Consider the following 14614-nt stretch of genomic DNA (forward strand, 5'->3'; position numbering starts at 1 on the left):
GACCACTAGAAAATCAAATGTTTTCCTAACAATACATTATAATTATAATTTGTGTGTATGAGTGTGAGTGTGGGGGGGGGGGGGGTGGGTGTCTGTCTGTCTGTATACCAGCACTGTGCTTAAACGCAGAGCCTTATGCTCTTGCATATTAGCTTTTTTGCTCCAAGCTGGCACTCTATCACTTGAGCCACACCTTAACTTCCAGCTTTTTGGTGTTAAGTAGGGTAAGAATCTCATGGACTAGCCTCTGGGAATTTCAAAAGTACACTTCTAGCTTTCCCCCACATATCTCTAATAGCCAAGGAGCCATAGTCTCTGGTCAGCAACACCCACTGCATAGCCCAGCACTATGCTGGCCCGCCATACTTTTGGAAATATTTCATCACATAACTTTTCTGGGAAATGTCATTACATGATGTCATCTCCGGGCAACTTCTTTGACAAACTGCCTATGCTGACAGCTGGAAAACTGCTATCCATTCCATCATTTAATTCCTAATTATCCCATGATTGATAAAAATAGGAATGTTTATTGGGTGTGGTATCTCAAGACTATCATCTCCACTGTGCAGGAGGTTCAAGGCCAGCCCAGGACAAAAAAAAAAAAAAAAAGTTAGCAAGAACCCATCTAAATTAACAAGCCAGGTGTAGTGGTACATGCCTGCAGTCCCAACCAATATGTTGGAGGTGTCGGTAGGAGGATCATGTTCCTGGCCCAGCCCAGGCAAAAAGTGTTAAGACCCTGTAAAGTAACTAAAAACATAGCTGGGACATGGCTCACATGATAAAGCACTTGCCTAGCAAATACTAGGCACCGAGTTAAAACCCCAGTAATACTGGATTTTTGAGTTAATAATTTTATATAACACATAGCACAATACCCTTTATAGAATCACTAACTACACTTTGACAATTATAAGTTGATTCTCTTTAAACACAGTATCAATTTTAAACCAAAAAAGGCAATCTCTGTAAGAACCATTTAATAAGTAAAAAAGTGACAGCTGTAATAAAATGCTACACCAAGACCCAAGACCTAAATTATTCAATCAATGTATATTTTAGAGAAGGATCTAATTTCCTTCCTTGCTAGAACAGAGTTGAGTAGATTCATTAACACTGGCACACAAAACTAGCAGAGTAACACTAAGAAGACTTGAAGTGTTTCAAGATGTAATTTTGCAGGTAGACTGGCTCAAATGGTCTGGCAGATGCCCACAACACCAGCCAGCCATTAAACCCCCTGCAATGCGTACAGGCTAGTTCGGGCTTCACTGAACCCAGAGGAACAAAGAAATCAGAGCCTTTCCTGCCAAGCAACTGATCCAAGCAATGGCCAGATTCCACAACGGAATCACTCTGCCACTTAAAGATAAAACCTATCCATTTGACCATGTTAGCAGAGTAACATGTTGTGTGTGTGTGTGTGTGTCTGGGGATGGGGTGAAAATGAGGAGAAGCACTATTATGAAGATACAGGATAATCTTTGAAGAGGATACAACAATCAGAGTAGGAAAAAACAGAAATAACAAATGTAACTGCAGAAGCCCTGAGACTTCAGCCATCATTTAAGATTACTGTAGGTCATAATCAAAATGTACAACTGTAAGGATCAGAAAAGCTAGGCTTTGGTGTCTCCAGCCTATAATCCTAGCTACTCAGGAGACTGAGAGCTGGAAGATCATGGCTGGAGGTTAGCAGGGGCAGAAAAGTCTACAATACTCCATAAAGACTCCAACTCCAATATATCAGCAAAAAGCTGGGCTGGAAGCATGGCTCAGATGGTGGAGTACCCGCTGTGAGCAAGAAAGCCATGCTAGAGTTTCAAGATCCCGAGTTTAGGTCCTGGTCCCTCAAAAAAAGTATTAGAAGGAAAATGTGGTCTATTTAGTGACATTAAAGACACCTCAGTTTTCTTCCATACTTCTGTGAGCTTGGTACCGGGTGATGCTTTCTAAAATTAGGAATACGAAGAAACCAGAAGTGTACAAGATCTGCTCATTGAACAGCTGGGAGGGGGTGAAACTGAGGTATTTGCACACAGCCCTTTGAGGCCTTATAGGTATTTCTTTAACTTTAAGATAAGTTGAGGCTCCTTTATGTGATTAAAAACTTGCATTCCTAGGATTAAGACTTAGAAAATCTTAACTACATCATCATCATCATCAAGAATTTTGCTTCTCTTAGTGTCAAGTAAGACACATCCCAATAGAAGAGTGGATGGTAAACAAGTTCAAAGACCCAACCCTACATCATGAAGCTCTTTTTACTTCTAAATTGTTCAAAAACTGTAACAACTTCAAGAAAAAAAAAAGAAAAGAAATTTCTGTTTGTAAATATCTCACAGATTTATAGCAAGTCTGCATGTATATTTGACCTGCATTTCTGATGCTAGCTTTATTATCATCTTAAATTTTTTCTTTCGTGCCAGTCCTGGGACTTGAACTCAGGGTTCTTTTGCTCAAGCGTAGCCCTCTACCACTTGAGCCACAACTCCACTTCTAGCTTTTTACTGGTCACTTGTAGATTGAGAGTCTCATGGCCTTTCCTGTTTGGAATCTTGATTCTCAGATCTCAGCCTCCTGAGCAGCTAGGATTACAGGTGTGAGCTGCCAGTGCCTGGCTTATTCTCTTTATTTTTACAAATGAAAACGAGGCCAAAGCAGTGTTAATGGTTTGTATAAGCTGGTACCCTTAGCAAGGAACAAGTCCTAACATCCAAGCTCCATGGTGTATCCATACTTGGCAATGGCCTCACCTAACCAATTAACTTGAGTGAGTTACAAGTATTAAAACTTTTTCTCTTCCAGAAGGAAAAATAAAGTGTAAAATGAAAAGCAAAATTATCCATATAGATTGGCTTTAGGCAGGGGAAATACAAGAAATTTTAGGTTGTAGACATTTCTGTCAAGCGAGAGAATTTGTTTGAAAAACAGTAAATTAGATGTCACCAAGCAGAGGGAGAATTTTCAATTTCTCTGTCAAGCAGAGAGCTACGCCACATACTATCTGTTGGGCTGCATGCCTGTGACATTGCATGCATACCCAAATGAAGCAGGAGAATGCCCACATCCAGCCCCTGCTCGGTAACCACCCCATGTCCCCAGGCCTCTTATCTGCCTGCAAGGCCAAGTGTTCACAGCACATGGCAGGAAAAGCATGACAGTCAACTGATAGTGTTCTAAAAATTTACTCTTTGCAAGGAGTCAGACAGGAAAGAGTAAAGGGAGAGGAGACAAGATAGTAAATATGGGGCTGGATTTCATGGCATTTCAACTTCTTAAAAAGGATACTGGAAGCTCATGAATGGACAGGAAATTAAGAGAATAAACCTTGAATAAGGCAGTAACAATAAACTATTAAAACATAAAAGATAAAAGAAAACGTATGTTAGCCATGAATAATGGATAATGTTTGCAGTATTCCTTCTATGAGGTTCCATTCTCTGGTTTGCTGTTCCATTGACTGCGTAAGAATGGTTAAACTATTTCTATTATTATCTTAGCATCACAGTTTATACGACATTGTGCAGCCTGTGTGAAGTTCATTATGTTTGAGGAGGCTAAATGACTCAAAACCTGAAGGTTTTGATGTAAACAGGAAGAAACAGTTGCAAAAATGTTCATCTACATAGTATAATGGCTGAGTAGATGTGCTGTTTACAATGATATAATCTGCTCTTTTGTACACTGCTCTAAACTTAGTTTTAAAGCACTCATGTAGTTAATAAGATATTACAACCTTAACATGGCTCTGTTTTCTTGCCCTTTATTTTTTTGTGCTGGTACTAGTGCTTGAACTCAGGGCCTGAGTACTATCTCTGAGCTTTTTCACTCAAGGCTAGCATTCCCCCTACTTGAAGCACAGCTCCATGTCTGGCTTTTCTTATGGACTTTTTTGCCCAGCCTGGCTTTGAACCGTGATCCTCAGATCTCAGCCTCTTGAGTAGCTAGGATTACAACTTAAGCCAACAGTGCTTGGCTTCCATACCAGGCTTTCAAAGGGGTCGCATGACCCCAGTGACTTGGTTCCCCAGTACAGTTAGCTGCTGGGTGCTGACTCACCTCACGTGATAATCAGTCGCTGGTCTGAGATCTTTCAGGTTGCATCCCAATTCTTCTCCACTGCAAAGAGAAACATTTGTTAATTAGTAATACCTGCGTGGAAAGTAAATCAGGCTTTGGGATGCCAGAGCTAATGCGTCTCCACCATAAACCAGGAATGAGCTTTCTTATTTGCTCTTATTATTCTCTTAGGACTTGAAAATGAGGTTGCTTTTAATGATGCATGCTAGATATAAAAAATGACATGGCCAACATACTAATAAAACACCAAAGTATCTTGCCACTTTTCAAAAGACAAAAGTGGGTAAGCAAGCAAATAAATATGTATGTAAATAGCTACACCCATTCTCAATTAGTCAGCTCCAAGAGTCCAAGGTTCCAAATCATCTGGACTTAAACTCCCTCAGCAACGGACTGTTGATGAAGTCACAGACTACTTCTCTCACACACCAATTCACCAAAGATAATGAAACCATTTACGTAATCAAAAGGAACAACCAAACTGACACTTAAGTATGTGAAAATTAATGCAAAAAGCTGAGCATGGTGATGCATGCTTATAATCACAGCAAAGAGGCAGAAATAAAAGGATCATGACTTTGAGGCCAGCTTGGGTTACACAGCAAGACTCTCTGGGAAAACAAAACAAAACAAAACAAAAAAACCCCAAACTTTCCCTCAAAAGGTAAAGAGGGTGCACACAGACATAATTTATTTTGTATTCTGTCAAAATGTCAAAAGACAAATAAACACTGTGGACATGATCCAAATAAAACAAAGTTAAAAAGACAGCTAGATGCCATCTGTGACCAGACTGAATGCTGTCCTAAACAAAATGCTTTCACAATTTTCTAAGTAATAGTCATTCTGCATGTCAGCCAAGAAAACTGAAAAATGGATCATAGATTAAAGTATAATACCGATGTACATTTAGTTTTTTAAGAGAATACTTTTCTGAGAAAATATACCAAAATACTCAGCAGCATTTTTATAAAATGACAGAGGAGAGAAAAAAAAAAAAAAAAAAGGAAAAAGGCAGGTGTTCAAATGGTAAAGTAGACATAGTAAAATCTTAGCAACTGGTAACTATGGGTACAATGTAGGTTTGTGTCTTCATCATTCTATCTGTGCAATGTTTCCTGAGTGTGAAATTCTAATTAGACTGTGTATCTAATTCTGATTTTTCAAAATAAAACATGGCTGTGAAGGAGAGTAGTGAGGCTTTTATTTGCATCACAGTGGACAATTTCTGGATGACAGATTCTCTCAGGGGTGGGGTCCGCTTCAGCATGGAGGGTAGCCTGTGGAGATCTACAGCAGAGGCCGGAAGGAAGGCCAAGGGGTGTGTGTGTGGGTATTCTGGAGGAGACATCATTGCAGAGTAGGAAGTGAGGAGGTAGTGGCCAAGGGCAGTTCCTTCCTCATCCTTCCTCTTCTCTGGGTCCAGAGCATGCTCTCCACTGGGCAGAGAGGAGGAGACAGTGTAGTGATGTGGCCTCGAGGCAGGACTAAAGCCAACACCTGTGGTGGAGACAGACCAGCTCATGGGAGCCAGGTACTTGGTGTGGGCATCTTTCTAGGGGCCCCACTGGGAGGGCCAACTAGTATTAAAGAAGCCTGATTTCCTGATGTGCAAATAGCAACCTTCTGGAGCCATCCCAAAAGGAGGACTTGACCTTCACATTTTTACCCTGTTAACAACACAGGTATAAATCATTTGGACAGCTTACATGTGGGAGTCCATAAAACCAAAAGGCTGCTCCCTTTCTTCTACAGGTGAAACTTCTGATCACTTAAGAAAGACTTTGAACAAACTGCTTTAAAGTACCTCTTAGAAGAAACAGTGTAAGGAGAAGTTGAAATAGAAGCAAAAAAAGTATCGCAGAATTTTTTAAATGAAAACTATATGAAAGATTGGTGCTAAAGAGTTAAATGATGGTGGAGTTGCTTAATGTATATAAAAGTCAGACATTTTTTTGCCCTGACGGACATTATTGGAAAATTTGTTTGAAAATTAATTTCATTAATATGATGCTGACATCTAAGAAAGCTAAATGATTTATTTTAGCAATAAGAAATAACTCTATACTACTAATTTGATTAATGATTAGACAAATTAATTCTTGACATTATAATTATTCATTCCGTGTGTGTGTGTGCGCGCGCGTACGCGCACTTGTGGGTACACACTACTATTGGGGTTTGAACTTAGACTGAAATGCTTGCTTAGCCTTTTTGCTCAAGGCTGGTGCTCTACTATTTGAGCCATACCTCCAATCGGAGATAAGGAATCTCCCAGACTTTCCTGCCCGGGCGGGTTTGGAACTGTGATCCTCAGATCTTAGCCTCCAGAGTAGCAGGGATTGCAGGTGTGGGCCTCTAGTGTCCATAATTATTCATTCTTAAAAAGAACTATTTAAATGAAAAATTGCAAAGCCTGAAACTTTTTTCCTTTGCTTCAGATTTTTCTTCAATGATTCTAATGTTGCAGCTTAGCAGCTAAGAAAAACACATGAGAGGAGGCACTACCTGTAAATGATCTTGTATTTTCCATCTCGTCCTTTGTCTGATAAGGCAACTTCATAACTGTAGGGGAAGGAGAGGCCGCTGTGGGGACCACAGGAAAGTCCTACAGGAGGAGCCCAAGACAGCACCACTGCTCTCGCCTGGATGTTCGACACCTGAGGGTTAGAAAAACATGGCTTAGAAGAAGTCAAATTATCTTACATGGATGATCACACACTTCCTTCTTCGATGGAGAAGGTGTTTGTAATCATTACTAATGGTGTAAAATGGCCAAATGAATTTCTGACAAGCAACTGTAATTAAGAAAGAAATTCTATATGGTGTGCTTTTGTCTAAGTGTTGGTGTTCAAAACATGGTCCCTGAAATGTGTGGCATTAGAATGCAAAGGTTCACTCAAGTCCAGTAGGATTCACTTAGTCCTTTCAGAAAGTAACAATAACCAGCCATGCCTGAGAATTGCTGTCAAGGTAAAACACTGAGTATGAAATTCAATCGTTTCAGGTTAGCCACTGAATTCTGTGGAAGGAGCCTTGTCTACAGGCTCTTCCTGTGGGCCTTCAAGCCTTACTCAGTGTCCAATAATCCTTTGATGCTAACATCAGTCAAACTATGTTCCCTTGGTCAGACTCCCAGAGGAGCTCATATATGGGAAACTGGAACCCAGGAACAGCACATGAGAAGACAGAAATAAGTGTGGAAGTGGAGATCTCATCTCTCTAAGCTTTAGTTTTTCTTTCTGTGCCAGTCCTGGGGCTTGAACTTGGGGCTGGGTGCTCCTTTTGCTCATGGTTAGTACTCTACCACTTCAGCCACAACCTCACTCTGGCATTTTTTGTGTGTGACTAGAGAAACAAGTCTCACAGACTTTACTGCCTGGGCTGACATCAAACCATCATCTTCAGATCTCAGCCTCCTAAGCAGCATGAGACACAGGCAGGGGCTCTAAGCTCTACTTTTATTCTTTTAGTTTTAGCCTTCACCTAAGACTTCCCTCGAACAAATTATCCTGAGACTTTTTGATATATGATTATATATATATATATATATATGTATATACATATATATACATACATATATATATATATATATATATATACACACACATATACACACACACATATATATATATATGGTTTTTTATTTATTTATTTTGCCAGTCCTGGGACTTGAACTCTGGGCCTGGACACTAGGCTTTTTTTGCTCAAGGTGAGTGCTCTAAGCACTGGAGCCATTGGACCACTTCCGGCTTTTTTTTGAGTAGTTTATAGGAGATAGTCTCACTGAGTTTCTTGCCCATGCTGCCTTTGAACTATGATCTGCACATCTTACCCTCTTGAGTAGCTAGGATTACAGGCATGAGCCATGAGAGCCCACCTACATAGGTTGACTTTTGGACCACTCTCAGTTCTGGTGTGAGGCATGTTCCATCACTCAGTCAGCCTCCCACTGCTTGGGGAGTTGTGGCAGCGTCCTGTAGTAGTCTGCTCCATAGCCGACCTGCCTGTCCTTCTCCCAGTTCCTGCCTCAGTTGCCTGCTTCTGAGCCTAGAGACCTCCAAAGCTCCAGGTTCATGAAGTGTCTGAATTGACCTTCCAGATCCCCAATCAGAAATGATAGAGGTTTGCTTTGTGTTCTGACCACAATTTCCCAGGACTAATATCTGATGCTTGCTTCATTGCACAGAGCATGACATGTTTGTAGACAGAATTATTATTTGTGTTATCATTTGCACATAGAACCCCTTATGTTTGTCAGTGTATTTGCTTAATTCTTTAATACATGAACCAGTAAGCCTGAGGTACTTAGTGTTATGCTTGATTTTCAACTTAAGAAGATGTTGTGCTTTGAAGAGATCTGTTTGAAATTTTAAAAAAGGAGGCTGATGGGATATTGGGAAGACATTCACCAGGTGACAAATGGCTGCTTTTCAGAATTCCAAGAACCAAGAATGAATGCATCAGCATCGATTTCATGAATTATGGTAGAAAACAGCATTATGTCACAAAACAGCTCAGCCATGTGCTAGTGCTCTAGATACCAAACACAGATCCATAAGTCACCGCCCTTCAAGCTTGGCTTTTTTCACCAGCTCCTGCTGATATACTTACGATTACTATTGTTGTTAATGGTGCCAGTACTGGGGCATGAACTCAGGGCCTGAGTTCTATCCCTTAGCATTTTCTCTCAAGGCTGGTGCTTTACCACTTCAGCCATACCTCCCCTTCCAGCTTTTAGGTGGTTAATTGGAGATAAGAGTCTCATGGACTTTCCTACCCTGGCTGGTTTTTCAAACCACAATCCTCAGATCTCAGTCTCTTGAGTAGGATTATAGGTATGAGCCACAGGTGCCTGGTCAGATTTCCTCTCCCCTCTCCCCCAACAGAGAACCTTTGCTTATTCTTTCTGTGAACACAGGCACCTAACAGCTGGGGCATCAGCGATGACAATGTCTACCTTTTCTCGGGGGCTCTCTGGGGACTCTGCAGCATTTTTGAAGGACAGTGGTCTATGAACATCACTCAAACTACGCATCATGCTTCCAGAGCCCCTGCTCAGGCTTCTCCCTCACCTCCCACCCACCCTTCCATGACTCTCAGCCTTAAGCTTCCCTACTTCTATCCCTGGCATCCTGAGGATGTGGCTCACTTCTACTTGAAGGCTGACATTACAGAGTCTTTCCAGAGAACATCAGCTGGGGGAGAAGGCTCAGTGCCCAGTCTATTTACTCCAGTATCCTGGAAAGTGTACTGTGAGATTCAGAAGACAGGCTCAAGCTGCTCAGAGCAGCACCATCACCTGAGCCTGACATTACACAGCACTCTATGCCTAAACCTTCTCAGCATCTGTGAGCACTGAAGCAAAGCAGGTAATCTCAACCATCCTGGCTGCTGACTCACTCCCCCCACCTCCCAAAAAAAGGTTAGCAGCCACAAGACTGACTTGCTAGTATGTAACTAACTGGCATAACATGAAGTCAATATCCTTTGTAACAGTGATGACTTCCAGATCCAGTGTGGCTTCGACACACTGACACTTGTTTTTGTATTATGATACAAGTGCATCGATGGGAGGTGACCAGTGTAAATGTATAAAGGAGGTATTTAAACTGCTTTTAAGTAACTGGAGGCATTTATAAAATTGGTCTCTACTTCTTTTTTTTTTTTTTGTCGGTTGTGGGGCTTGAACTCTGGGCCTGGGCGCTGTCCCTCAGCTCTTCAGCTCAAGGCGAGCGCTCTACCACTTGAGCTACAGCGCCACTTCCGGTTTTCTGGTGGTTTATTGGAGATAGGAGTCTCACGGTCTCTCCTGCCCGGGCTGGCTTTGAACCGCGATCCTCAGATCTCAGCCTCCTGAGTAGCTAGGATTACAGGCGTGAGCCACCAGCGCCTGGCTGGTCTCTACTTCTGATCACATGCTAATTAGAAATTAGGTTTGTCTATGCGACTATTAAAAGCAGATCGCAAATATGTGTGTGTGTGCATAAGTGATAAATCTGCATTCTCAGACTCAGTATGTAGTCCTTGCCTCTCTCTTTCCCCAGTCTCTTCTGGTCATCACACTATTTAGTACTATTCTGTGGGAAATCATGATTTTTATGCTCACCATTTTTCATAGAGAAATGATATGCACTATTGGGATCAGAAACGTTTTTTTTTCTCTTCATAGATAGTAACTTGTTACTGTTTACCCCAACCCCCTTTTTTTTATCAGTCATGAGGCTTGAACTCTGGCCCTGAGCACTGTCCCTCAGCTCTTCAGCTCAAGGCTAGTGCTCTACCACTTGAGCTACAGCATCACTTCCAGTTTTCTGGTGGTTTACTGGAGATAAGAGTTTCACAGACTTTCCTGCCTGGGCTGGCTTTGAACCAAGATCCTCAGATCTCAGCCTCCTGAGTAGCTAGGATTACAGGCGTGAGCCACCGGCGCCCGGCATCACTGTTACCCCTTTTGAACTGCTTGGCACGTTAGCACTTTCTGGATTATTTGGCCTTTGGGTTCAGCCACGTTAGGGGGCCCCTGGATCTGATCACAGAGAAGTTAAGGAAGTGTCACCCTAGAGATAGAGGTCTTCAAATCTGAAGTCATCCACCACAAGGAATCACATCACAAAGGAAAATAAATGAGAAAGGAACAGGTCAAATAAAAAGGCATACTCAAATCTAAAAATTTCTGAATCGTCTGCTTCTATACTCCTCATGTGCTGAGAGCCTTGGATCGGTTCCCAGGGCCAATGCTGCTGTTTATCTTTCACAAAACTGCTTCTTGGGGGGAAGTATTCCTTCTCAGATCATACTCTGGAACCAACAAATTGTTTCTGCAAGCTAAACATGAGTGCATGAGAATGCAGGGCCACTACTCCAGGTTATGTTTATTTACATCTTCAAAATCAACAGCCCACCAGGATGAGAGAGGCCACCTTCAGTGATATGGCCCGAGGAGGTCAGACTACAGGAGGCTGAAAGTGATGTTCATTCCGATAAATCTGAGCTGATTCTTCTGCTACAGCACTCAGTGGATACCCTGGGAAAGCTACAGTCCAGGACAAAAGGCCAGTGTGGCATATACTGTTTTAGTGCAATTGGCTACGCATCTGTGTATTTACAGTGTCTGGGGCTCTGAACAATTAAGTCAATCTTGACTCACTTAGTTGTTCAGAGAATTGAATTGTATAGACAGGATTGAATTGACTTGCTTGATTCAAGGTGCCCACATTGTCCCATAAAGATGACTAGAATCCACAAGTCACCTGCAAAACCTCAAAGAAAAGGACAAGTCTTTTATTTAGAGAGGGAACCAGATGTGCCTGAAAGAAAAAAAAAAAAAGATCAGAAAACTAATGACCCATTTTACAACGTATGTCTGTTGTCTTCTGCAGAGTGATGTCTTTCCCAGAATTCCACAGTGTGACAGGGTGTCACACATTTGCTTAAGGAAATGGTATAAGTATTCCACGGAATACAGAATCTACTTCTCAAACTTCTCTACTTCTCAAACCATGCAATATTTATTTTCCTACTCTTCAAAGATAAGAAATCTGAAGCATGGGGAGATAGTTAATAGCTGTGCTCATGTCTGAGGCCTGATTGGCCAATTGTGAACACAGGCCCTTCCCCTCCCTGTGGTGGCCTGACACTCTGGTGCTAGCATTCCTCTGTGCTGGCTGAGCAGGAGGTCTTGATGCCTGCTAGCCTTCAGGCATTTGTCCCACCTGCCAAAGCCAGCCACAGACACTGAAGTCTGCCACATGTTTATTAGGCAACATCTGATAGGGCTTCACTATGGGCCAAGGACAGTGTTAGGCAGTAGGGTCTCAAAGATAAGTAAGACACAGTCATGACTAAGAACTTTATAAAGATGGAGTAGGAGACAGGGAAAGAAAGGGGAGAGGAAAAAAAAGAGATGCCCCGGCAGAGGAGGTTTACAAGGAATGCAGAAGTAAGATAAGCATGAATGACAGATAAAGTATGAAAGTATGCAGGGCATCTTCTGCTCCAGAGACATCCATCCCCTATGCCCAGGAACCTGTGAGTCTATGTATTACCCTGCAAGTAATAAGGACTCTGCAGATACGCTTAGAGCAAGGATCTTGTGATGGGGAGATTATCCTGCACTACCTACGCAGATCCACAGTGATCACAAAAATCCTTATGTGCATAGGAGGGAGGCAGGAGTTAGAGGGACAGACAGGTCAACTGAAGTGGAGTGAGGGGTAAGAATGATAAGTTTAAGGCAGAAGGGGCCATAGGCCGCTGAATGCATGATATCCTTAGGAAATGGAAAAGACTTCAGAAAGTAAAAGAGCCTTGCTCATCCCTTCATGCTAGCTCAAGCAAGACTCATTTTGGACTTCATGCCTTTCAGAACTGTAACATAATTTTGACTGTTGTTGTTTGGTGCCAATGCTGGGGCTTGAGCACTGTCCTTTAGCTTTTTCACTCAAGGCTGGCATACTATCACTTGAGCCACAGTTCTACTTCCAGCTTTTTACTGGTTAACTGGAGATAAGAGTGTCAGAGACTCTCTGGCTTGGCTGGTTTTGAACTGCGATTCTTAGATCTCAGTCTTCTGAGTAGCTGAGATTCCAAGTGTGAGCAACTGTTACCCAGCAACTTAAATTGCTTTTAAGCCATTTGATTTGCAGCTATTTGTTCTAGCAACAATAGGAAACTAACATAGTTGGGCAAGGAGCAAAGTTGTGTTAATTATGTGCAAGAGTAGAAAACATAAATTAGCACAACACTCATAAATCCTTCATGGTTGTGACTGCCTTCAGAAGGTGTCTTAGCTACATCTACACTGCCATCCCACCTGACCCAAAGGGCAGTGAGCTTGTGTTTCTCAGTACAAGCTAAGAAGCAAATGGGTCCCAGCACTGACTTCCAACCAGGTGACTTCATTTATATGAGAGTGATTAAAAGGTAAGATGCAGGACTGGAAAGGTAGCTCAGTGGTAAAGTGCTTGATTCCTCAGCACCACATAAGCAGAAACAGCCGGAAGTGGTACTGTGGCTCAGGTAGTAGAATGCTAGCTTTGAGCTAAGGGACCGCACCCAGGCCCAGAGTTCAGGCCCCACGATCAACAACAACAACAAAAAGGCAAGATGCAAGCCCAACACTGTTAAAAAGAGCGTTAGATGGGCTAGGAATGTGGGTTAGTGGTAGAGTGCTTGCCTTGCATGCATGAAGCCCTGGGTTTGATTTCTCAATACCACATAAACAGAGAAAGCCAGAGGTGGCACTGTGGCTCAAGTGGTAGAATGCTAGCCTTGAGTTCAGAGAGGCTCAGAGACAGTGCCCAGGCCCTGATTTCAAGCACCAGGACTGGCAAAAAGAGCATTGGATCGTAGTGCTTGTCTCTCCTCATCTACAAGTTCTTCAGCTTGTCTCCTGCAATCCTAGGTAACATGTTGCTTATGCAACAAGATTAACGAATACCCTTAGTAGTCCAATGTACATATGAGAAAATGGAACAAGGTAAATTAATGGGATGGGTGGGGTTGGGAAAGATGGGGAGACTGACGGAAGGGGTGACATTGACCAAGATGCATTGTACTCACGAACATGTGTTCAGTCATAACCCCTATATATAACTACTTAATTTTAAAAATAAAATTAATAAAGAAGAGCCTTGGCATCGTATTATTTCTACTGACTAAACCATGCTCATATGGAAATGGTATCTTTTGCTTCCACTTCTAACCTCCCAAGCCATTTTGGAAATTTGGGGCAGGGCAGTGAATAGGGTTAGTGTTTTGTCCATGTAAGCTGGCTAGTCCCCAGCGCAGGCTGCTGTTCTGTGGCATTTACCAGAGTAACCCACCAAGGATAGCCTTCGCCCAGTTGCTGTGTCATGGTCAATCAGATTCAGGTATGTGAAAATACACTGGCAGTGAAAATAAGACTCATAGAATCTGATACATAAAATCAGATCCCCAATTAATTCCTTCATAATGAGAAACAAAATGCTCGGAGAGGTGAGACAGTACTATCAACAGACCGCATGGACTTTTCCCTTGGTTTCCCAGGGAAGTCAACTTCTCAAAAGGCTACTGGGTAGGCACTGAATGAGAATGCTGATGGTTAGCTATATGACACTGAGACTAAAGATTTCCACTGAGCTCTAACCAGCCAGCTCTTCACGATGAGGACATTGCTATTGAGTTAGGCTGGCCTGGGTACCACCAGCATCTATCTCTTTCTTTGGCCAAACAATCCTAGTTTCTAGGTGTTACAGATGAAAATGCTCAGATGACGATCCTACCATATTTTACCTTCCACCAGAGCTATAAAGTCTATCTATCTGCCCTGCTTTCAAGATGATGCTGAGTGAAGAAACAGGACCAATGCAATGAAATATTGCTTTTATCTTACTAGTATCTCAGAATGGAGGTTGTGCCACTTGTACAGTAAAGAAGCAAGCGGGTACACCTGCCTGTGTGCACTGTATGCACTGTGTGCACAGCCCCGAGACAGGGCAAGAAAGCTCTGTGAGGAAGGACCTCTGGGATGGTGTTGTCTGCT

The 14614-nt window shown here is 42.3% G+C and overlaps 1 protein-coding gene across 2 annotated transcripts in view; it reads right to left on the minus strand.

The window, feature by feature from the left end:
• The window catches only part of Fndc3b (fibronectin type III domain containing 3B), a 279369-nt gene that overhangs the window by 70233 nt on the left and 194522 nt on the right, over positions 1–14614 (minus strand). For both annotated transcript variants that reach the window (XM_042678836.1, XM_042678837.1), the window contains exons 8-9: positions 6595–6746; positions 4066–4125 (exon numbers count right to left, since the gene is read on the minus strand). In XM_042678836.1, coding sequence (XP_042534770.1) covers positions 4066–4125; positions 6595–6746 — 212 coding nt within the window. The remainder of the gene's footprint in view (positions 1–4065; positions 4126–6594; positions 6747–14614) is intronic.

Source organism: Dipodomys spectabilis, unplaced genomic scaffold, assembly GCF_019054845.1.
Source record: "Dipodomys spectabilis isolate Male_0828 unplaced genomic scaffold, ASM1905484v1 ptg000050l, whole genome shotgun sequence".
NCBI classification, from domain to species: domain Eukaryota; kingdom Metazoa; phylum Chordata; class Mammalia; order Rodentia; family Heteromyidae; genus Dipodomys; species Dipodomys spectabilis.